General features: G+C 39.7%; 1 protein-coding gene across 3 annotated transcripts in view; it reads left to right on the top strand.

Annotated features, from left to right (window-relative positions):
• The window catches only part of rgs6 (regulator of G protein signaling 6), a 114,432-nt gene that overhangs the window by 81,338 nt on the left and 7,324 nt on the right, over positions 1-25,770 (top strand). For all 3 annotated transcript variants that reach the window (XM_080882482.1, XM_080882481.1, XM_080882483.1), the window contains exons 3-13: positions 11,901-11,997; positions 15,239-15,289; positions 16,098-16,204; positions 18,317-18,368; positions 19,649-19,713; positions 19,961-20,037; positions 20,983-21,064; positions 21,182-21,256; positions 21,491-21,592; positions 21,999-22,060; positions 24,048-24,158. In XM_080882482.1, the coding sequence (XP_080738608.1) occupies positions 11,901-11,997; positions 15,239-15,289; positions 16,098-16,204; positions 18,317-18,368; positions 19,649-19,713; positions 19,961-20,037; positions 20,983-21,064; positions 21,182-21,256; positions 21,491-21,592; positions 21,999-22,060; positions 24,048-24,158 (881 nt within the window). The remainder of the gene's footprint in view (positions 1-11,900; positions 11,998-15,238; positions 15,290-16,097; positions 16,205-18,316; positions 18,369-19,648; positions 19,714-19,960; positions 20,038-20,982; positions 21,065-21,181; positions 21,257-21,490; positions 21,593-21,998; positions 22,061-24,047; positions 24,159-25,770) is intronic.

Genomic DNA, 25,770 nt, shown 5'->3' with positions numbered 1-25,770 from the left:
GAGTTTCTTGTCAGTATGCAAGTGCCACTCAAAGCACAGAGGAATGTGTTGCAATCAGTTGATTGTGAATGGTCTTAGGAAGGTAATATGCAATCTACTGAAGTAGATCCGGAAGGAGCCAAATCAGCCAATGGTCTCCTGTTCATACTATATTTGCCTCCCCGAAAATTCAAATTAATAAATTCATGGCATTCAATCCTCCCAAGGTACATTTAGGTTTGATTGGTGTTAGTACATGAGTTACAAAAATAACTCATGAGCCCTAGAATGGATGAAAATAGTCTTACAGTACTAAAGGAACTGTAAATAATCTGTCTGGAAAGATCAAGATGAGTGAGACCATTAAATGATCAAAACTGCAGTCAAACAAACAGCGAGGATATTCAACTCAAGATTGTTGACTTGAAGTCATCTATCTGCTTGTTGTCCAGCTGGCCTTCAGCCAGGCTGTTATCAATCTAGCAGCATGTTAACTTTCACTGTGGGGATGGCTTGGGAACTGCACGGTTCAGAGGAGGTAATTTTCTTTCTTTTCTCTCAAAATGTGTTGCCCAGGTATCACTGCACAAAAATTCCCATTCTTCAAGTCTGTGGCTGACATTTTCTCTCTCAGCAGGATGTATCCCTGCTCCATTATAACCATAGTAATGGCCTTGTCAGTCTTCTCTCCCACGTAATTCGCTTTTTGCTATGAAAGGCTAATTGCAGCTGTTTCAGGGACAGGAATTCAAAAGGGGGCTATTTTACAATAAAATGTACTTTGTGTTAGCCTCCTCTGCGTGTTTAGGTGTGCATGCCAGGTTGTTGAGCTTTGAATTATTGTGCCCTCGTCCTGACTCATGCTTCAGCCCGTTTGCATTTGGGGGAAAAAAAGAAACTCTTGAGTAAATAATTTTACCATCATTAGTCACAGTGCTGGAGGTTAAATAAATGTTCTCAACTGATAACTGGTTTTATGATGCAACGACCAATGAAATAGTCTGTATGGTTGTATCATTGAGGGAGAAATTCTAGGTGTGCAGTACCTTTCTTTTACCTTGTGTTGGATGGATGGATAGGTAGCATGTCTGTTATGCAACTAATGCTTCACAACACCTGCTGAAATAAGTTAATTTGGAAAGAAAAGTGTAGAAATATGTTTTGTACTTTTTTATACAGATATATTATGTTCATGTTTATGTGCTTTTCCATCTAGCGCACATGTGTCAAAGTCAAGGCCTGCGGGCCACATCCGGCCCGGCGTACATTTATATCCGGCCCGAGATAGCCCTGACACTACACACTGCCCTGTCACACCTGGAGAAGAGAGACACGTATGTGAGGATGCTGTTTGTAGATTACAGCTCAGCATTCAATACCATCGTTCCCTCGAAGCTGGACAGGAAACTGCAGGATCTAGGACTGAGCAGCTCCCTCTGCAGCTGGATCCTTAGCTTCCTGTCTGACAGACGCCAGGTGGTCAGACTGGGCAGCATCACCTCATCCCCCATCACACTGAACACTGGTGCTCCACAGGGGTGTGTACTGAGCCCTCTCCTGTGCTCACTCTACACCTACGACTGCACAGCCACTAACAGCTCCAACATCATTGTGAAGTTTGCGGACGACACTACAGTGGTGGGTCTTATCACCAACGGTGATGAGACGGCTTACAGGGAGGAGGTCAGCGCCCTGACCCACTGGTGTCAAGACAACCATCTCACCCTCAACGTCGCAAAGACAAAGGAGTTGATAGTGGACTTCCGGAGGTGCAGAGAAGTACACACCCCCATCACCATCAACGGCGCTGCTGTGGAGAGAGTGAGCAGCTTCCGGTTCCTTGGCGTACACCTGGCTGAGGATCTTACGTGGTCAGTACACACAAACAAAACAGTGAAGAAGGCGCAGCAGCGCCTCTTCTTTCTCAGGAGACTGAAAAGATTCGGCATGAGCCCCCGCATCCTCAGGACCTTCTATCGCTGTGCCATTGAGAGCATCCTCACTGGATGCATCACCACCTGGTATGGCAACAGCACCGCCTACAACTGCAAAGCTCTCCAGCGAGTAGTGCGGTGCTCTGAACGGATAATTGGAGGTGAGCTTCCCTCCCTCCAAGACATCTACAGGAAGCGGTGCCTGAGGAAAGCGGGGAGGATCATCAAGGACTCCAGTCACCCCAGCCATAAACTGTTCAGACTGCTTCCATCAGGAAGGAGGTTCTGCAGCATCCGGTCCCGTACCAGCAGACTGAGAGACAGCTTTTTCCATCAGGCCATCAGACTGCTGAACACGTCATAGACACCTCAGCTTCACTACTGGAACTTTAACATTATGCACTCCACACTGTATATAAATGCCACTTGTTTTGCACATATTCAACTCTGTATATTTTATATATTTTATTATTATTATTATTATTTTATTTTATTTTTTTACTATTTAATTTGTAAAAATGTGTATACACACACACACACACACACGTAGGAAAATATTTAGTATACACATCCAGAAATGCATACACTATTATATATTGTACATATATTTATTAGTTTCAGGTTGGCCATTCTTGTATTTTGCTCGTTTGTGTTGTTGTGTTTGCACATCTCTGTTGCTTGTGGGGCTCGCACACAAGGATTTCACTCGCATGTGCTGTGCCAGTGTGCCTGCACATGTGATGTGACAATAAAAAGTGATTTGATTTGAGATCATTTTATATAGATGTACTATTATTGTTATGCATGGCCCGGCGATATGAGGCGCTAATAATATACAAACTACAGATCCCATAATGCAGCGCTGCAGCCTCCTTGCTGAATGCTAGGCTAACTGGGAACATTCCCGCTTCAATCAAGTCAAACTTCTGTTTGAAGCTAGCCGCTCACAATGGTGGAGAGACAAGTTGATTCTGAAAGCAGAGCCAGTTGTGTGAAAGAAGCAAAAACTTTATTGCATAATATCTTGCTGTGGATGAAAGTACAGACATGATGGACATTGCACAGCTGACCATCTTCATCCGTGGAGAGGAAATACTGAACATTAAATCGATGCACGGGACAGCGACAGGAAAATACATTTTTAAAACGTATGTCAAAGTGTAACCGACATGAAACTGCCCTGGGACAAACTTGTTGGACTTACAACAGATAGTCACCGTAACGCAAACCGTAAACTTTATCTGAGCTAAACGTTTAAATCACCGTCAATTTCAGTCTTTTTTTTATTTTTAATTTTTATTAGTTTTCTTATTTATACAACATATACAACAAATTCAATTTAATCACCATGAGGGGGAAAGCAAAACCAAACCGAGCAACAACATAAGAGACAAACGGACCAAAACAAGACCAAACAAAACACAAGAACAAACAAACCAAGAAATACAATGACATTATACAAAATCGGGCCTCCCATTTTGTACATATTTCAACCATTTCAACCAATATTCATCAAATGCGTCCGCCTGGCATTTTAGCCTAAAAGTTATTCTTTCCATAACAAAAATATTATATATCACATCAATCCATTCATCTATGGTAGGAATATCCTCTTTAATCCAAAGGCGAGTTATGGCCTTTTTGCAAGCTACCGACAGCACACTGAACAAATATTTATCCGGTTTGCATAGATTAAGACTCTCTAGGTTGCCTAGGTACAATAATGCAAAATGAAATTGTATTTTCTTTTGAAAGATTGTTTCCATGACCTTATGTGTTTCCTTCCAAAATGGAACCACACGGGGACATTCCCAAAAAATGTGAAAATGATTTGCTGTTGCATGTCCACAATGCCTCCAGCATGTTGTATTCTGAGAATAATTGAATTTTTGGGCTGGGGTAATAAAATAACGAATTACGTTCTTCCAGCTGAATTCCCTCCACGAGGGGGAGCTTGTTACTGACCACTGCTGCCTACAAATCCCATCCCATTCCTCTCCTGTTAAGAATAGATTGCTCTCTGTTTCCCATCTTCCTTTAACATATCTTGTATCATGACCCTGTAGATTGATCAGTGAACAATATAATTTGGAAAAATTTTTTTGATAGGGTCCATCTCTATACGCGTTCTCGAATATATTTATAATCTCTTCATTCCCAGTTGATAACTGAGAATTTTTTAGCTTTTTATTCAGGAAGTCCCTCAGTTGCAAATATCTAAAAAGATCTGGATTTTGCAACCCAAACTTTTTCTTAAGGTCTTGGAAACTCATCACTTTTCCATTTTTCAACAAGGTACTGTATGTGGTGAGACCTTTATTTGCCCATGTTTTGAATGTCGAGTCGAACTTACTAGGCAAAAATTCTGGGTCATATGCAAACCATTTAAGGAAACCGGCCCTCTGGTTTAAATGGTACTTTTTAAGTACTCTTCCCCATATTTTTATTGAACTTACTATCCAAGGGTTGCCCGGGTCTCCCAGGAGTCGTAACTCTGACGGATCTCCTATCAGTGCCCCGACAGGAAAATTACCTCCCAAGGACAATTCCACTTCCTTCCATGTGGGAAATAGATTCAGAGTTTGCCGACATTCCTCATCATACAGAGGTCCGTTGGCTGAGTTGGGGAAAAGTTCTCAATAGAGTTTTTGAGCTCAGCAAGGAAATCTGTCAGTACATGGACATGGCATGTATGATGCGGTGAAGGCATTTCAAGTGAAGCTGTCACAAATGCACCAGTGCAACCTGCCTCACTTGAACCAAGTCAGCGGACTTTGCTGAACTGCACCTGTGCAGATTCAGATGGAGCTGCAGTGTAATGGGACACTCAGGGCAAAGTACGACACTGTTTATTAGTTCCATTCCTGCAGCAATGCCCAGCTCCGTCTACATGCGGCTCCAACCTTGTGTATGCTTTCATTTATTTTTTCTGGGGTTTTTGGCAGCATGTTGATATTTCTAACTTGCATAATTTTGACAGGATATATTTTTATGTGGAGCAAAATATTTATAGTTAAAGTTTATTTTTTTAAGTTGATTTAATCTGGAATAATATTCCTGTCTGTTTTCCTTCATATTTGTGTTTAAAAAACATTGTTTTAGTGTGTTCGATAAATCTTTATCTTGTTTGGCCCGTGACCTAAAGTGTGCCTTGAGTTTTGGCCCCCTGTGCAATTGAGTTTGACACCCCTCTAGCGTAACAGTCAGGTAAGTACGATACCCAATCAGACAATTAATGGCTTAGTGAGGGACCATGACGATGGCATTTCTGGTAAGTACAAATAGATAGACATTCTTTTTTCTTTCTTTTTTTTTTGCCCAAAGAGATCATTAAACCACAGTCAGTAGCACAGCCCTTTTCTCCCTGTAACCAACCTGTCTGCCAAGATGCCTGCCAGCCCGCTAGCTGGTCCATGCTAAGTGTGTGGTGATAATACTGTAATCAGGCGTGTTAAATAGACCGGCTTGCAATAAGTCTGATGAAATCTGTTCCCGCTGGGCTGCACTACAAGCCAAGACACAAACAAGCAGGCGCATTCATACAGCACACAACCCCAAAACTATATACACATGCACATATGTTTGTATGGACTTGTGAGGATCTACACTGACACAACACATACAGTAATTATAACTACCAATCTAATCAACCAGTAATCTAAACGGAACAGTCATCTTGAACTAATCTAGTTTTAAAATGTTATGTTAGGGCACCAGGATTGTGCTTTAAAAGGAAGTCTTCAGTTATGGGGGTAAAAGATCGCAATGTCATTGCATCAGGGTTCCAGTACAGGGTCTGCAAGAAAAAAACATTAAACCTGGCTTAATGTCATATTGCAAAGTGCTATGACTAACCTGTGGACGTTCCTCTCAATGCAGCAAGTTTCTTCTTCAGTAGTCATAATATTTTTAGCTAAGAGACAGCTGAAAACAAATGATTCACAGGCACAGAAATAGAGAGTTAAATAAGTAATTGTTTGCTTGAGTCCATTAGATATTTGAGTCCATACTTGTGTGATGAGGTGAAGTCTTATTGATCTAAGGCTCGTATTTGAATTTGTATCAAATCTCCAGTTTTTTAATCTGCGGAGTGGACCAAGAGTATTTTGGGGGAATTTTGATGACCAGTTATTCAAGTGCGTTTTTGATTTGCAGCATCTGGCTGCTTCCAAAACTTTCTTTTCCACAGCTGTACTTAAATTCCTATGTTTTGGGCAGCAACCTTTCCTCAGCCATTTCCATTTTCCAGCTCAGAGTCATGGCCTCAGATTTGGGGGAGCTTCACACCTAATGGAGTCTAAAATTTCTGTACTTTTAGGTGACAGGAGACATGTGGCCTGGTCAAAACACAGAGAGCTGCACTCTAAAAGATCTTTAAACATAGTAAACATACCTTGTGTGCCACAGACTGCTCCCAAACACGAGGGGACAAGTAATACCTCTAAAACACTTAAGTTGGCTTTATTAAACATTAGATCTCTAGCTGGGAAAACATTTTTAATTAATGATTTAATCACTGAGCACAGCCTTGATTTTATGTTTTTAACTGAAACTTGGTTGGACCAAAGTAACAGTGGAGCTGTTCTCATCGAGACGACCCCTCCTAACTACAGTTTTATCAGTGAGGTCAGGGCGAGCAGGAGAGGAGGAGGGGTTGCTGTCTTATTTAATGAATCATTTCAATGTAAGCAGCTATCTCCTGGAAGTTTTCAGTCTTTTGAATATGTGGCTTTACAGCTGAAGGCCCCATCCAAAGTTGTGTTTCTTAATGTTTACAGGCCTCCCAAATACTGCACAGACTTTTTTAATGACCTCAGTGAACTGCTGTCTGTGATCTGTGTTGATTTTGACTGTGTAATTATTGCTGGGGATTTTAACATTCATGTGGACAACCCTCAGGACAAAGGGACTAAAGACCTGAGTAACACTCTGGGCAACTTTGGGCTGACTCAGCATGTAACAGAGGCCACACATAATAGAGGACACACTCTTGACCTACTGATCTCCAAAGGCCTGAGCATTTCAAAGGTTACTGTGTCTGATGTGGGCCTGTCTGATCATTACTGTGTTTTCTTTGAAAGTAAAATCTCAGCCCACACAAATATATCAACAACAGTGATCACAAAACGGTGTATAACTGAACACAGTAGTGCAATTTTTAACCAGGTCTTCCCATTAACACCTGACCTGCCCAGAGGGTCAGTCAATGAGCTCGTCAATAGCTTCAATGCTAACATGTTAAATGTAATGGACACTATTGCTCCCATTAAGGTGAAGGTTATCTCTGGAAGGAAAAAGTCTCCATGGAGAAACTCCACACTGGTGAAAAATGAAAAAAGAGAGTGTAGGAAAGCTGAGCGCAGATGGAGAAAAACAAACCTCCAGGTTCATTATGACATTTATAAAGAGAAACTTCACAATTATAATTTACAACTGAGGAGTGCAAGGAGGTCCTACTTCTCTGACATCATCACTAAAAACAGCCATAATGCTCGGGTCTTATTTTCTACAGTTGACAGGCTAACAAACCCTCCTGTGTCAGTGGCAGCTGAACTTCATTCGACCATGGCCTGCAATGACTTTGCCAAATTCTTCACTGAAAAAATCCAAAAAATTAGACAAGCAATTGGTACATCAACAGCAGATCCAGGATATGTACTGTGTCCACCAAAAAACTGTTTAAACACCATGAAACAGTTTCAACCTATTAACAGCAAAGACCTGGAGGACATCTTAGGTAAACTGAACTCCTCCTCCTGCTGTTTAGATGTCCTGCCAACAAGTTTTTTCAAAAAGGTCTCAAAGACTTTAGAGTCAGACCTGTTACAGATCGTCAACTTTTCTTTATTATCAGGTGTGTTTCCAGAATCACTAAAAACTGCTGTAATCAAACCTATACTGAAAAAGGACAATCTTGACAAGACACAAATGAACAACTACAGGCCGATCTCAAATCTCCCGTTTTTAAGTAAGATCATTGAAAAAGCAGTTTCTCAACAGCTCAGTTACTTCTTAAAACAGAATAATTGCTACGATGCCTTCCAGTCAGGTTTTAGACAGAACCACAGCACTGAAACCGCTCTGACCAAAGTGTTTAATGACATATGTCTGAATACAGACAGTGGAAAAATGTCAGTCCTAGTTTTACTGGATCTCAGTGCAGCATTTGATACAGTTGACCACAACATATTACTCAAACGACTGGAGAACTGGACAGGTCTTTCAGGAACTGTACTAAACTGGTTCAAAACATACGTAGAAAACAGGAAATACTTTGTATCAATAGGTAACTTCACATCTGAGCAGACAAGTATCACATGTGGAGTTCCCCAAGGTTCCATCTTGGGACCCCCTCTGTTTAACATCTACATGCTCCCACTGGCACAGATTATAAACAACAACAAAATAAACTATCACAGCTATGCAGATGACACACAAATATATATCACAATGTCACCAGGAGACCGAGGCCCTGTACAGGCTCTTGGTAAATGCATTGAGGAAATCAATGACTGGTTGTGCCACAATTTTCTCCAGCTAAGCAAAAACAAAACTGAGGTAATAGTCTTTGGCGCCAAAGAAAAACGATTACAGGTCACCAGAGAACTTCAATCTATACATCTAAAAACCACAAACCAGGCGAGAAATTTGGGTGTAGTGATGGATGCAGACCTAAACTTAGAAAAACACATTAAGACAATAACAAAGTCAGCTTACTATCGCCTCAAGAATATATCAAGGATAAAAGATCTGATGTCTCAACAGGACCTGGAAAAACTAGTCCATGCATTCATCTTTAGTAGGCTTGATTACTGTAACAGCATCTTTACAGGTCTACCTAAAAAATCAGTCAGACAACTACAGCTCATTCAGAACTCTGCTGCTCGAGTCCTCACTAAGACCAAAAAAGTGGACCACATCAGTCCAGCTCTGAGGTCCTTACACTGGCTGCCTGTCCGTCAGAGGATAGACTTTAAAGTTCTGATGCTGGCCTATAAAGCTCTGAATGGTTTAGGACCAAAATACATCAATGACCTCCTGACCCAGTATGAACCTTCCAGATCCCTCAGGTCATCTGGATCCGGTCTTTTATCAGTTCCCAGAGTCAGAACCAGACACGGAGAAGCTGCATTCAGCTTTTATGCTCCTTATATCTGGAACAAACTCCCAGAAAGCCTCAGATCAGCTGAAACACTCAGTTTATTTAAATCCAGGTTGAAGACTCACCTGTTCTCAGCTGCATTTGAATAAAGCACCAAATCCACACTTTAAGCTTAAATTTCAAAACTTACATTTAACTACTGATTTTATCTACTGTTCTGATTTTATCTGTTTTGATTTTATATACTGTTTTGTTTGTTTGTTTGTTTGTTAATTAGTTAGTTAGTTTATTTGCTTGTTTTAATCAATTTTAAATCATGCTTTTTATTTGTTCTTGTTTCTAATGTCTCTGTAAAGCACTTTGAATCACCTTGTTGTTGAATTGTGCTATACAAATAAACTTGCCTTGCCTTGCCTTGCCTTAACTCCATAACCAAAAACTGCAAACCAAACGCTACAGGCAGTAAGTCCAACCACATACAGCAAATCGGTATTAATAATTATGATACTTATGTAACTTATGTAATACAACAGCGACTCAACTTGGTCACGTGTAACAATAAATATTATAAAATACACAGAAAATTGTTTTTTAATGTTCCTCCTTTTTGTTTCAAAAATACCATTTCGTGTTTCATCGTCACAGATATACAAAGTAGTGTTGGGCAATTTTAGATTCAGTGGGTGACAGCTGTTGTAGCATGAAGTAAACGTGTTGTGAATGCCTATTTTCATTAATGGAGCATGAGTAGATTGTTCATGATAGTGGAAGCCATTAAAGTCATTTGAGCAGCTACCTCCACACTATCAACATCTTATTACAATCATATTAGTTGTATTGATTTTGAAGTGTAGCCCGGAGCTCTCTATGTCTTTGCTTTTGGCAGACAGCCAGGATCTATAGAGAGGAACAGGGTGACAGCAGTCTGATGGCCAGAGGCGTAAAAGCAGGAAGCTTGTCAGTTTGAATTTCCAGACTGGTTGGAAGCATCTGTGCTGGAAAGTGAGAAAGATGTGTTTCAGTCATTTCTTTTTTTTTGAATGTTTGCAGGCCCTTCGACGACACAAATACTGCGTTTTCACGTCACCTGTCTACTTGCAACAGGACAGGAGGGTTATGATAGGAGATAGTGGTAAATTTACCTAATTACTTTCAGGTGTAAGCAGCTTAAATGCCTTTCATATAGCATAAACTATAGCTTCTGTTTAGTCTCAGTCACCAGTTTTCTATCTGCCTGTGTTTATCCAGTTAATAGGTGGTGGACTCTAGAAGAGTACAGCATTTTATTTGTATAGCAATCACATTGGGGTATTGTCAATAAAAACAAACCAAAACCAGCTGTGATATTTTTAAAAACTGCTGGTAGTCATGCAGTGGAAAATTGTGTGGCGAAAACAGCACTTTTACCCAGCTGAGTTATTCAAAGAGACACAGAGCAAAGCCAATATGTTGCTTTTGCTCCTTTTGTTCTTATGAAAGGGATGAATTTCTCTTCTCTTGCAGATTTAAAGCCAGCTTTAACCTCTCTCACCCTACGTTTGTATGCTTGCTTGTTTTTAGCAAAATTCTAATGCTTCTAAAGACGGGGGCCATTGAAGAAGTGATTTTATGCATCCACGGGATTCTGCTATTCATACAAGTAAAAAAAGCACACCAGCAAAGCAATGTTGTTAAATTATTTTGGATATTGTGCAATGTTTTTTAAAAAAAAAAAAAGAAATATTGAAAAACTGTGTGGATGAATAGTATGTTCAGTCTTAAACAGACTGTACATTGAGTCTGCATGAGTGTTGTGGAAGTCACCAGCTTTAACCCAGCGTGGGTGGCTCCTAGAACTATACTCCACTGACAGCTGCACATTATAAATATACTCATAAGGGTCGCAAAATTGCACAAACTGAGGACATATTTGCAGTAAAATAAACTATGGGCACTACAGGTAGGAAGTAGAATGTGTTTTTCTCAAAACTGGTGAAATGCACTTCTTTTCTGTGATCACTTTAATTGTCTAGATGTAAAAAGCATATGTGGTTATCTCTGCCTCTCTGCCGTTGCTCTGGGTTCCATTCAGGGTTTATATATAGCTGCCGGGTTGTGCGTTAGTGTGCGATAGCTGTCTCCAAAGCGACCAGCTTCTCACTTCCCACTCCCTGACGCAAACAAAAAAAGCATCTGTGAAGAGAGAGGGGGTGTCAACCTTGCAATCAAAACCAGATAATCAAATACTAATCTGATTACTTAAGTGCAAAGTGGGTGACGTGTTTCGTTTAACATCTGTGCAATTGTAATTAAGGGCCACAGATATGTGCTGTCCTGCTGAACCTCAACTCCTGCTTAGATTAGACTCAGTTATCATGTGACTCAGTCTTGTGGTTAAAACAACATTACAGCGAGAGGTGAAGTGTATAGTTAAACCTATAAAAAGTGAAAAAGGAGAAGAGCTTTTCTTTTTCACGAACTACCTGTGTTTTTTCACTGGTATCAATTTCCATGAAGCATTTATAAACAGTTGAATTTTAAAGTCAATGTAATTAACTGGTTTGTTGGACCATATAATGAATGATATCATTTTTCTTTCTTTCAAGACATATTTTATTCTACAGTAGAAATTGTAGCAGCATCTTTGCAGCTAACGATAGTCTTGTCTTCATAAATTGAAGAGAAGTGAGCTGATCCTGCATTTTCTTTGTGATGGCATAGATATGAATCATAGCGCTTGCCATTGTCTTGGTTTGAAGTAATGCAGCACTTCAACTTAAAGATTAACTGTTTAAATATCTTAAGAAAAATCCAAATAAAGTACATTTAACTAATACTTGTCTCACATGGATAAAAGTTTCCGTTTGTTCAAACTTTTAAACTCTGTCTTCTGCCTTATTCTACAGATTGAAGACATTATCACTCGCATCCAGGACGAGACGGACGGTGTACCCATCAGAACTGTCAAAAGTTTCATGACGAAAATCCCCAGTGTCGTTACGGGTAAGAAATCAAAAGAGACAGATGTCAAGCAAAAAGTGACCTAACCTGCACTGTACAAACATTAACTATAGAAGTGCATCACTGATGGACATTAAGTGCCCAGAGAACAAAATGAGACGATGGAAAATGCTGATGTCTGTTGGGCCTCTTGTTTTAGTGAGGCTGAAAAATGACAGTTCAATCAGCTATTCCAGGATAATTTAATCAACGTACTTTAATTTGATATTTTGAGATATTTACTTATTCAGCTTCTTTTTAAGGTTGTATGTGAAGAATTATTCCTGAAAAAAGGAAATATGGAAATATTAACAATCTGGGTAGACTTTATAAAAAGGTAAACTGTCTGTTAATTGCAGACTTATGATACACTATACACATAGGTATGAGCAGGATATCAATTTCCTGCCTGTCATCTAGACAGAGCATTAGTTTATTTCACAACACAAGGGTAGGCATCCAAAAAAATCCATCTTGCAAGGTATTTTGTGAAACACTATACAGTACATCCTAGCTCTCCAGCTTGGTCCCACATTTGTATTCAAATAATCATCTGCTTGGTGGCTGCATTTCAGTCTGTTGAGGCACAGAAAAGCTGAATAGCTTTAGGTAAAAGTGGGAAGACAACATATGATTAAACGTTTGAAAAAGTGTGTAAGTGCATAAACAGAATGACTTACGTTCACACTGCAGGTCTTAATGCTCAATTCCGATTTTTTGATCAAATCCGATTTTTTTGTCTGCTCGTTCACACTACAAATAAAATGCGACAGCAAACGCGCTCTAGTGTGAACGCTCAAAGCGGCCCGCATGCGCAAAAGAAGCTGTCACACACAACGAGCTCTGTTTAGACCCAGAGCAACAGTATTGTTTGACTGATGGCCCTTAATATGCAGACTTCGGACTTCGTTTCCCAATTTTTGCTTTAAGTTATTTTGTTATTTACATAATAATGTAATTAACCTAATAATGATCCTTATTGCTGTTTAAGAGAGGAGCGGTGCTTCAAATGATAGCTGCAGATTTCTGTCAGAATCTGCAGATTATACAGTACAAATAAAATGTTCACATTGTCTTCCCAACAGTTTCACTAACATCTACACTGGATGGCCAGGAAGCGTTCGCGATGTCTTCTCGGGCGCTTCTCCGGAGCTGATAATTGCCGTCTGTCTTGTGTCGGTGACGTAAAAGGCGGATTTAATGCGACTTGACCGTTCAAACAGCAGTCGCTTTCTAAAACATCGGATATGTATCGGATTCAGTACCACATACGAAAGTGACCCAGATCGGATTTGAAAATATCGGATTTGCGCCATTCACACTGTCATAACATGATCGGATATGGGTCGCATAGGGTCAAAAAAATCGGATTTGATGCGCTTTCGCCTGCAGTGTGAACGTAGCCTAATGCTGTCCTACTATCAAGGTGCCCTTAAGTGAAGCAGTCAACCCCTGACTTCTCCCGTAGAGCTGCGACTGTGGGGATCTGTGCGTCAAGCTGTCCAACAACAGAATAAACTTTGAATTTAAATGAAGTAAAAACAACAAAAGAAAACATTATTTGTTAGTTGAACCTGATGGGTAGGGATGAATGTTAGCCCCCTTGCCAGCTGGCTGTAATCACTTTCACTGACAGCATAAATCATTCCAACAGGCTGGTGCTGCAGTGGGAGGCTTTCACAGCAAACGAATGAAACAAATGATGAAAACAAAAACATAGACTATTAACACCCCACCCCCACCCCCCACCACCACTACCCCAGTCTTTGCATTAATGGAAGATGCATACCCAATATGCAATAAGCAGAGCATATCAATAAACATAATTACCCCAGCGGCTGATGGATATGCAGAACAGTATCTCTCAAATGTTTGCAGCTGAGTGCTGAAGGCTAAGAAACTAATAACTGATGAAGAAATTAAACATCACCTCACTAAGGAAAGTAGAAGATATTCTAATTCCACTCTAATAGAGTTTTAAAGTCTCTAAATATTGATCTTTTGAGGTATGGGATCACATTTAAAATCTTTTATATTTATATTCAAGCGAATACCACTGTTTTGGGTGAAATAGTTGAAACATTTGAGATTTTGTTTTCTGTTAGAGGGAAAAATACTGATAAGCTAACCTAGTTTTTAGCATGCAGAAAGCCTTTGATTATGCATTATGTCTTATGTCTTTTATTATCATCATTCTATTACCTTTAGGTTTTGTCTTGGAAGTGTAAATTGGGGCACTTGTGTATTTACACTCATTGGCCACTTTGTTAGTTACACCTGTTCAGTGCATTTAGGCATGTAGGTTGGAGGTTCAAACCGAGCATCCAAATAGGGAAGAAAGATTATTTAAGTGGCCTTGAACATGGTGGTTGGTATCAGATGGGCTGCTCTGAATATTTTGGAAACTGATTTACTGGGATTTCCCCATCCAAACATCTAGTTTTATATTGAGTGGTCCAAACCTAAGAATGGTCAGATTGCTTCAAGCTGACATAAAGGCAGCCATAACTCAAATAACCACTTTTTCCATGACCAGCGTATGAAGCAGATGAGCTACAGCAGCAGAAGACCATACTGAATGGCACTACTGCCAGCTAAAAACAGGAAATTGAGGCTACAATTGATGCAGGGTTTGACAACAGAAGATGAAAGAAATGTTGCCTGATCTGATATTTTTTTGGCTCACTATGGTCCATTACTACCAAGCGAGCATTGCATTGTTGCTGTTAACATCCATCCCTGTATTTCCACACAGTACCCATGTTCTTTCAGTTGGATAATATACCATAGTACAAAGCTCAAATCTCTCAAACTGGTTTCTTGGTCATGGTTAACATTACATTTTACTTAAATGGCCTACAGTTGCCAATTCTCTATCTAAAAGATCTGGATGTGTAGCTGACAAATCTGCAGAAATTGCAAAATGTTATCATGACTTTATTGGACCACGATCTCTGAGGAATGTTTCCCACACCTTGTTACATCTATGGCACTAAAAATCAAGGCAGTTCTGAAGGTGAAAGCCACTCCAACCAGTTACTAGCAAGGGGTAACTACTAAAATGACTGTTGAGTGTATATTTTGCCCCAACAATGGAAGCCCCCTTGTTTTGTTTTTTGTGTTCTTCTATCCTGCCCCCCCCGGGCTGCTGTATGTTTAATCCCAAATCTATATCTTTCAGTACATTATTGTAAACACACCATGTATCGCAGCTATTTATCTATCCTCATCTGATCTGATACAGGTGCAGATATTGTACAGTGGCTGATGAAGAATCTGTCCATTGAGGATCCAGGTATGTTTTTAAAATGGGAAAGCAGAGTGTACTCTGCTGAATGATTTCTAAATGCCACAACCTCCCATGATAGCAGAACAGCAGGATTTATTTATAAAAAGCATGCACGCTATATAATAAGAAATACAGGGGTGTGTCTATCTTTATGATAGGTTTTTGAACAATTGCCTGCAATAAATGCTTACAATGAAGAGATGTTTATAGTGAGCAGGTGCATTGTTGTTCAGAAGACCTAACTACAAAAACTTGGCAATTATCTGTAGAAAACATTTACAAGTTAATACTATAGAGAAAACATACCAAACAGGAAAAGAGGCAACTAGATTGTTTTTTTAACAAACAGAATTTGTTTTATATTTGTTGTTTCGTTGGCCTGACCTAAAGCCTGGTGGTGGGAGAGCAGTGTTTATTGTTGGTACAATAGCCCACGGCCTGGACAGTGAATCAGTCACTGAGTCATCCATGTACATCCCAACCACCTCTGATTCCCATAGTCCTAGCAGAAAGCCACTTTAAACAGACAAACAAACAAAAACAAAAGTTCAACAAGCTGTGTTGATATATTTGCATTTCTTAAAATGCTCCACTTCAAAAAATATTCCAGGGATGGTATACTTGGCAGGTGATTCATAGTTTTGTATTAATGTAATGTTACAAAATATCAGTTCCATGACTGTCATATTTGATCTCATTGTCTAGATGTTGTTTCAACCAACTTAATTCTATCCATACTGCAATGTAAATACTGTCTGCAATGCTGAGGAATCTACTGTAATCTATTTATCTCTTTATTCTGCTCCTTTTACAGCTGAGGCGATGCACATTGGGAGTTTAATTGCAGCTCAGGGGTACTTTTTCCCAATCTCAGACCATGTCCTTACCCTGAAAGACGATGGAACTTTCTACCGCTTCCAGGTGAGCGGACACACCAAGTGGTTAAAAACACAGAGAAGGCTATAGGAGGTATGGCCACATTTAATTATTAGCAAACTCAAGATTTATACCTGATGTGAAGCTTAATGAGAAACGTGACAATCAGCATTTAGATACTTCATGGTTAATTCTAGGTTAGTGTCTTGTTTTGATAAATATCGTAAAATTATTTTCTGTATAGACGGGTGAAAAATTCAAGTGAGTAAGTAAGGGATTGAACCACTACATGAAACTGGATAGCTAATGATTACCTGAAACTCTGAATTTACAGAAAATGTTAAATTTTTGTGAAACATCTATCGTCCGATAATGATACAGTTATCGGACGATAGATGTTTTATATCGGGATATGAGGTTTTGGTCATATTGCACAGCCCTACATAGCCCCTGGGATCCCTGGGTCGCGCAAACCCGTCCACCACAATAAGGTAGCGACTCGCGGAGGAGGACCCGGGGCAAACCCAGGACACATTGGAGAGATTATATCTCTTGGCTGGCCTGGGAAAGCCTTGGTGTTCCCCCGGACAAGCTGGAGGAGGTGGCTGGGGAGAGGGAGGTCTGGGCTTCTCTGCTTGGGCTGCTGCCCCCACGAACCAGCCCTGGATAAGCGGAAGAAAATGGATGGATGGATGTTACTTTTGATAGCTATTCTTAACATGGTGGAAAAATTGTGGTTGACTCAGCACATTCAGATAGCTTTTGAAATGTAGATATAGTAAGTTTCGAGTACCGGCTCTTTATTGTCAATAGATGAAAATAGTTTTTCTTTAATGTTCCCTTTTATGTTCCCTTTTATGTTCCCTTTTGTGCCAGACATGACTCTCACACTAATGCCTTCTTCATTCTGTGTAATTGTAAGAGATAATAAAAAACCTCCAGCAAGTTTAATCTAGCTGTGGGGTCGCCTACAATATCCCAATCAGCCACTGACGATTACTTGCTTCGTTATAGAAGCACTGGGGCCCTGTCCACTACAGTTTCTTCAGTACTATGTTGGGATCCTGTGACCCTATTAAAAATGGATGGTGAGCTGTTAAAATATTCATCAAGAGCTCAGAGGAAGCAGGTCTGGTCCGGGCCAAATAGGCAGCTACCAGAATCTTTACAGGGACATGTAGTGTAGCAGCCCACACTACAATTAGAGACTCATATCAAAGAACAAAAAATAAATAAAGTAAGGCTGACATTTTGTGCCTCCTTCACTGTTCACAGTTAAGGCAGTGGCATTAAGCTTGCATATTAATTATGCCAGACTGAAGTCTCTAATTAAAGAAAGGAAACCATGTTTTCAAATTCCTCATTTGTGAATGCAAAAGCAGCATGTGGTGCGATTAGAATGATTTCTATGTAGCATCTTCTTCCTATACATACTGCAGTTACAGGATTGAATCTCCAGTGAAGCCAGAAGAGCAGTTTAATTAAACCAACAGTGCACATTAGGTTATTTGACCTTGGTTCTCCTCCTTCAAAGTGAAGTGGAATAAAAGAGGGGAGGAGGAGGAGGTCTATTTGCTGTAGCCGAAAGAGCTTCATAAAGATAATCACCACTCATTAGCATTTCCTTTTGGAGGCAAATCAAGTGCAAGATAAAGAGAAACACAGGGCAGAAAAATCACAATTGTGTAATATCTCTTCTCAATGAAAATACTACAGATGGTTTGGACTCGTTTAACAGTTTTACATAGTTTTTTGTCAAATACAGAACCTGTCCTGTCTGTTCTTTGCCTGGCGGCTTATTGTTCTGTTTTCTGACTGTTTACTTCCCAGCTGTCATTCTTTTATTGTTTTCTGCAATACTTTTCCATGAGTAATAGCCCCCTGGGGTGTTGCAGAGGTGTGAAAAGTTTTAGAAGTTGGCTGTTCTGAATCTCTCCTGCCCTGATAATAAAAAATATTTTGATTGGTGAAGCAAGACAATCATGTGCTCCCCTGTGTCTCAGAGGCAAACAGCTATCTTGTAAAGGTCATCATCATCACTCCAGTTTTGTCAAATAGTTTTGACTCATAAATCGTGACCTGGGAGGTTCAGGGAACAATCAGCAGCAATTCAGCATCACTTTTGATTTTCACATTTCTACTTTGTTTTGTCCTCAGGCGCCATATTTCTGGCCGTCCAACTGCTGGGAGCCTGAGAACACAGACTATGGTGAGAAACTTCAAGGAATATCTTGACATTTTGTGGTTTTTGATTGTCCTTTAAGTTTTAAAGAGCAATGCTTTAGTCATAAGATTAATTAAATGGATTAGAAATAGTATACGTGGGTTGGAAACAGTAATATAGCATCACTGCATGGAACGAAACCTGCTAGTGTTATACTGAATTTAAGGTGAAACTAATGCTTTCTGTGGTCCCGGTCTCTAATCTAATTTGCAACAGCTGCTTCTGAGGTATTATGTAAAGTGCAAACTACACCTCCAACATTAGCAGGGTATGAATAACCATCAATAATAACTGAGGGATAAGATATGGATCTTATCAATCTACATCTGATCTTGAGGCAAAACCTTTGGAAAAACATGTTTTCTGACTGCCTTTTTATTAGGAGCAGAAAGATTATAACTGGATAATTTATCTAACTTTTGTCTGTCAGCTCAACTCTGAACAAGCTTTATGCAGCAAAAGCTAGACTGTGTAGCTTAAAAAGTGATTATAACAAGCAGACACCAATTAAATATCCCACTGTAGGGAATATTAATAAGTAACTAATTGGGGATGCCTGCAGTCAGCTGAGCCTGACCAAGTAACATGGATGAGTGACAAATCGTTTCTTCCACAGAAAACGCTGCATCCAGATAAAGAGAATCAACTTTATGCATTAATTTCAATATGTCATAATATTCTTATTAATTGATGAAAACTACATATTTTCATGTCATAATGTCTCACCAAGACACAGAGTTTTAACCTTTATTTATTTATTTTTATTGAGTTGATATAACCGTGCTATTCTTTTCAATACAGTGTTTCATTTCAAGTCTTGACTATGTAGATTTTTTTCCGATTTTTCTGATCTGAAGAAAGATGAAGCAACCGTAAACAGATGAGAAGGCATAAGCCTGCAATTTATAACTAAAGCTCAACAAACTCCCACTGAGCAAAGCACTGAAGCCCAGTAAGCACTGTACTTTTAGTTGAGGAGGCGAACAGCTGACATGATTAGTCAATCACTGTTCCACTTCCTGCCCTTCATCCTTTCAGACACAGCCACGACTGGAGTTTTTGGTTTGGGAGTTCAGGGACTCTTAAAACTGCCTCATAATCCCAATGGTGGGCAGGCAGCTTGAGAGGGATTGTAGTCCATGTAAAATGGGTGGTGAGGAGAGGAGAGGTGGGTTGCACAGAGAGTGAGAGATGAGCACAGATGAGTGAAAAGGAGGAACAGGGATGTCTCTGTGATTAATTCTTTCTCTCTCTTTCTCCTTCAGCTATTTACCTGTGCAAGCGGACCATGCAGAACAAGACGAGGCTGGAGCTGGCAGATTATGAGGCTGTGAGTGTTGAACTGTTGCTCTAAGCTATTAGTCCAAGTATTGATCAGTGCGTCAAGCTCTGGGACCAAAAAAATACAGCCTCTTAAAGGTCAGACAGGCGTGTGTCTGTGATGGCATGAAATCTAAATTACTTCTTGGAGCAGACTCAAACTTTAAAACTGTCAAGTGTATTTAACAATATTTTTTTTCCCAACTATTGTTTTTCCTTGTTGACTTTTGATAATGTTTCTCTCTCATTTCTAACAGGAGAACCTGGCCAGGCTGCAGAGAGCTTTTGCCAGGAAGTGGGAGTTTATCTACATGCAGGCTGAGGCCCAGGTCAAGTAAGTGTGATCTGTTACCAAGGCAACACATGAAACTGCAGTGCATGCACTGATGTCATTCACACTCAAGGTAAAAGACAAGCAATCATGAGAAGTGAGCATTTGTACGTGTGGTTTTGTGTAAGATTACCACTGTGAGATTAGGATTGACGTGTCTACAGGTGTGTTTCACATCAGATGCTCTTTAAACTAACAAACATAGGCAATACTTACTTGGAACACATGGAAATTCGAAAATGGAAGAAGAGTGGAGACTGTACACACTGCTCTGTTTTCCACCATCCTTTGCCAGCCTTCTTTTGATTATGAATCCACAGTTGCATCAGTCTGAGGGATGTTAAAGGGAAAGCTGTAATTTCCAAAATGTTCCCAAGATCTTTGTGAAATAAAGTGAACTGCTATTATTACATTTGCTTCCATGTTTTGGTTCCAGGTATATATGACCAGCATTTCTAATCTGATCATGATTCACGAAACTAGTATTAAAATGTTTTCTAATTTTTCTTCTTCTTCTAAATAAGTAACAATGTGGAAGTCTAGCACATAAACAAACATAATGCACGTTGCCAGGGGTCAAAGACTTTAAATACTAGTATGCAAAGTAGCAATTCCTTAAAATTATTAAGTTAAAAGTTAAAGTCATAACCTATTAAACATTATGAAGATCAACAAATTATACAATTGTTATTCTTATTATTCTTGAAGCCTGTTAGACAATTTTAAATGCTTTTTTAACTCACGGTGAATATTCTTAATTTTTAAATTAATTTCTTTTTGAAAAAAATGAAATGTAGATATCAAAAAACTGGAAGTACTCAAGTACCTGGAATAACACAGAGTTACACAGTATGTGGATGCAGACAGTGTGTATGAAGCTAGAGTACACTGTAGACTGAGTCTGTTCTGAGCCTCATTATTGTTAAAAAACACTGCTCTATTCTGCAGGATTGACAGGAAAAAGGATAAAATTGAAAGGAAGATCCTGGACAGCCAAGAGAGAGCTTTCTGGGATGTCCACAGACCTGTGGTAAGTCTCACATACACACTTCCTGTCTATGTGAGATTATAGCCACCCACCTAATCCGCATTCTCAAATAGTGCTGATGCAATGACATTGTTTTCCTTGGGGTGTTTTTTTCTGCAGCCTGGATGTGTTAACACCACAGAGATGGACATCAGGAAATGTAGACGCATGAAGAATCCTCACAGAGTTAAGAAGGTAAAACCTTAGCTGTCAACTTTGTGACAGGAATCTTTTTAAAGAGATTTTTTAAAATATACCCCATGCAACAAGTTTATTCCTTTTTTAAAAATTTTTTGTAAGTTGTGTTAAAATTCATGTCCCTTGCATTTTTTAAACAACATAACATATCATTTCCCACACTGCAAGAAAATAAGTGTACCTTCTAATACTTACCCACTTCTCCTCTCTCATCATGGTTGAATGGCCCAGTCGGTGTATGGTGTGATAGAGGAGGGAACACAGTCTCAGAGTCCCATACACACTCCTTTACACCACTGCAGGAAAGGCACCAAGGAGGATGTAGAAAAGGAGGTAAAAATCAGTTCAAATGTTGACAAAATTATAAGCCATCATTAGAGAAGATGTCAGTGTTTTGTGCTCTTTCTGCTTTTAACGCCACAAGCACTGGATTTCACAGCCGCAGGCCAATTACAGAGAAGATTGGCAGACATTGTAACGCATTTTGTGCGGTGCCCACCTTGTCAAATCTTTTCAAATCTGCTGGATTGTTTTCTCGCACAAACAGTAATTATGAGAAATGGTAGCACTAACAGTATTGCCGATTGACATAGACACTGCCAGCTGACTCAACAAGCTCCTTTTCATTTATTTCTGTTACAGGTATTTGCTAGCTCTAGTTGAGATCATGCAATCAGATTCAAAAACCTTTATATAAAAAGATTTTTTGGTATAGTTTATTGCTCATTGTCTTTTTCAGATCGTATTCCTGAATACCCAGCTAGATCGTCACTGCATGAAGATGTCCAAAGTTGCTGAAAGGTACAGGAAACTTACTTCACATACACATTTAAAATGGAGCACAGCATCATGTCCAATCTCTATCTTGTCAATCTTGTGAGGCACTCTTTGTCGCTAAGGTACTCCGTTCCCATCTCCTGTACTCTCTGACCATCCATAATCAGACAAAGCTCTGTGCTACTGGCCTACCTTTTACTGTAACTCTCCTAGAGGAGTGGCAGACAGGGGATAATAGGTTTCTTGACACCTTATTTGGACCTGTGGAGGTTTCAGTTTGACATTCAGAGTCCAGAGTGCTGCTTTTGCTGTTTGGGTATGAAGTGGTTCAGTAAGACTGTATTTTGTCCCTGGATTTTCATGCTCAGTGTGACTATTAGATATACAGGTCTAAAGACAATGTGTGTGAATGGGTGGATGACTGGTTGTGTAAAGCGCTTTGGGGTCCTTAGGGACTAGTAAAGCACTATAAAAAATACAGGCCATTTACCATTTGGGCTCAACATGCATTTTCATAACTTTCATTCTCTTGAATTTATCAATATGATGTCACATTTTCAAAATTTGAATAAGTATTGAGCTAATAATACACAATAGGGTCAAGGGTTCTAGAGAGGATGTTTGGGATGTGATGTGAAACTGCACAATTTTCATTTTAAATAATTTTTGTACAATACTCCAGCCCCATAAAGTCTATGCTTTTTCCTTTAACACATTAAGAACAAAACACTGTGTTTTTGTAGTCTTTTAAAAAACTGCTCACTGTACAGTTTCAACCGTCTTGCCCTGTTTAACGATTTGAACTTCAACTGAGAACAAGTCTTTAACTACACTATGTGGACATAAGCACTGGGCCACACACAGCATTATTGTTTTCAGTCCCATTGCCAAAGCTTATAATATCCTTCCAAACATTTGCAAAAGAATGGGTCACTTTCACAGAGTCACTCAATGAATTATCAAGTCAGTTCAAGAAATTCCTTTTAAAATCAACTTTATGTAGTATTATTGCAAAAGGGAAGAGTTTAATTGCAGGTTAGGGTCGCCAAGTGCTGAGGTATTTGGTGTGTAAAAGTCACCAGTGCTCTGCTTCTAAACTTCCCCTGGCATTAACAACAGCACTAAACTGTGCAGGGGAGCTTTGATTTTCATGGCTGGGCAGCTCTTGTAGGTGTCATCCTCAGGTGGACATCAAGTTTCTACTACGTTGTTGCTCATTCAGAGAACTCTGCACAGGAACATCCAAACAAACTCTGGGCTGTCTCTGTCCGTGGTCCTGATACCCTGCTTATCTTGCCCATTGCTGTTACAGAATGTACTGTATATTGTATTGAGCTTCTATAACTTCTGTTGGCCTGGTGTCTATGATTTTTATGGATCCTGGTATCTGGAATTGCATTTATTTGTTAGTCAATTTAAAACTTTCTGGAATCAGCATCAAAAATAAAAGGTCTGGAAACACATAAGTAAATGGAGTTTCTGCAGTTTTTTTGTAATTTTTATAATTTTGTTTTTCTTTTTATGTATATAGCTCATATTTTCATGTGTTGTAATATGTAAATCAAAAAGTCATATTTAGATATAATGAAGCTTTTGTACCGTAGGGTTAGAAGGATATTACTGCTGTAAAGAGAAGAAGTTGTGTGTTTTTCCTCGCCTTCGTACAGCTTGAGGTCATGCGTTGGCAGTGCAGCGAAGTTGTAGTACATACATTTGTATGTTATTGGGGATTCTTGCATTATTGTTTAATCTGTGAGAAGGAAAATATTTTCTGCACAGTGTTGCTGTTGTTGTGAAGGACATTCTGCTTCACTCTGTCTCTCACTTACCGTTTGTCTCAGACTACTCAGGACATCAGTTTCTTAATTTTACTGCAGAAAAACATGCGGTTCACTATTAACATTTACCTCAAATCATCAGCATGTCACTGCTGTCTCTAAACATATGATAAGCTAATGCCTCCTTTCCTTTGTCATGTGTGTCCATGTGTGTTGTTGCTGTTGTGTGTCAGTCTGATAGCCTACACTGAGCAGTACTTGGAGTATGACCCATTTGTGACATCACCTGAACCATCCAACCCCTGGACCAGCGATGACCCCACTTTCTGGGATTTGGAGGCTAGGTACAATCACTGTCAGTGGATATGTCAAGATGTCTCTGCGTGCTGTTTTGTTGTTGTTTTCATAATCATGGTATTTTTAGAGGAAACTGTTTGCACTGATTATTTTAAAATAATTTATTTTTCTGTTGTTGGGCTCTGTAACCTATAACCTTCCTTTTTGCCTTTTGGTGTGTAAATCTCAAAACCAATTTCACATAGAGCCCATAGGGGAAGGGAATTCTTTTCAAGGACACCTATTCAACGCTTTTTTAAACAATCTCAGGTGTGTGCAGTGTGAAAGCTCACACTGCACCCCCCTTTGGAAGTAAATATCAAACAGACCGAAACCAATCTCACAAAAGGCAAATTCAAGTGTGAACGCACTCCATGTGCTGCCCTTGATCATATAGTTGCTGACAGCAGGCAAGTCCTGACAAAGTCGTTGAAGAAACGATTGTTGATGATCGGCTTTCATTCCAAAGTATTTCTTTTTGCTACTTATCAGCTTATTTTAACCCTGATTTGCAACTCAAAAATTTAAACGATCTGGATAATCAGAAATTTCACTGCACAATTCTCCTAACTTAAATGCTAAATGGTCTTTGAAAACTCGAAGCACCATCTTACTGCTGTAACAAGCCTCATTCACATACACATAAATACAAGTGCTTTTTCCCGACATTCAAACACACTTTGTTGCATCAGGGGGCAACTTTAGTATCTTGGATAAGTTTGTAAGAATTTTTTTTGTTTTATATATAAAATAACATTTTAAAATTCCCCTCTCACCCCTGCGGGCGGTCTATCCTTCAAGCTCGGATCCTCTACCAGAGGTGCAGTAACTTAACTGTTCCTAGGACTGCGCTCTTCTAGGGCAGAGTTCTCCGATGTTGTTCCTGAGCAATGTTCCATCTAAGCTGCGCGCGTGCACAATTGCGTACTGCTGGCACAGTCTCTGCGCACAAAAAATCTGCGTTGGGCACAAAAAAAAAAAAATCTAACCTGACTTGGAATTAAAGTAAATACTTCTGTTTTGCAGTGTTAGTCAGTAAGTGACTGGCTGCTCCCTTATGGGATTAGAACAATGCCTCCTTATCCCCAGTCCAGCCAATAATACGATTCACATTCGTATATACGCAGCTGATCAACATCGTTGACAGGCTATGAAAACCCTCCTTGCTTGGAGCTTCCTTGTCTTGATGTCAGTGGCTTCTATCTCCTGTTTTGGCCATCTTATTAGTTTGGTAGCTCAGTCCCCTCAGTTCTGACCACCTTCATCTCTAGCCCGAATGACATTCCGATGCCATTGCTGCTGGTGTGGATCAGTGGATCGATATCCCGTTCTTGGCATACAACTTGATGAAATCCACAGGAGGATAGCTGACAACTCAATTCCGTATCCATAGTGTGTTCAGACATATGCAGAACAGCAGTGGTCCTCCTCATGTATTGATCCATCTTAGCACACAGTCAGGTCAAGCTTCACCATGATCCTATCTTTCAGGACTCTCGCACTCAAGGAGACGGATACCTGCTTGGGTGGGGGGGGTCATGATATCTACCCCCTGACCTGTTGTCCTGGCTCCCTGTTGCCATAACATGTGTGTTGTACCTCGTCAGTCTCTAGCTTTGA

This window comes from Rhamphochromis sp. 'chilingali' (genome assembly GCF_963969265.1).
Source record: "Rhamphochromis sp. 'chilingali' genome assembly, chromosome: 5".
NCBI classification, from domain to species: domain Eukaryota; kingdom Metazoa; phylum Chordata; class Actinopteri; order Cichliformes; family Cichlidae; genus Rhamphochromis; species Rhamphochromis sp. 'chilingali'.
The sequence above is the reverse complement of the archived record's forward strand: the minus strand, read 5'-3'. Positions and strand labels throughout refer to the sequence as shown.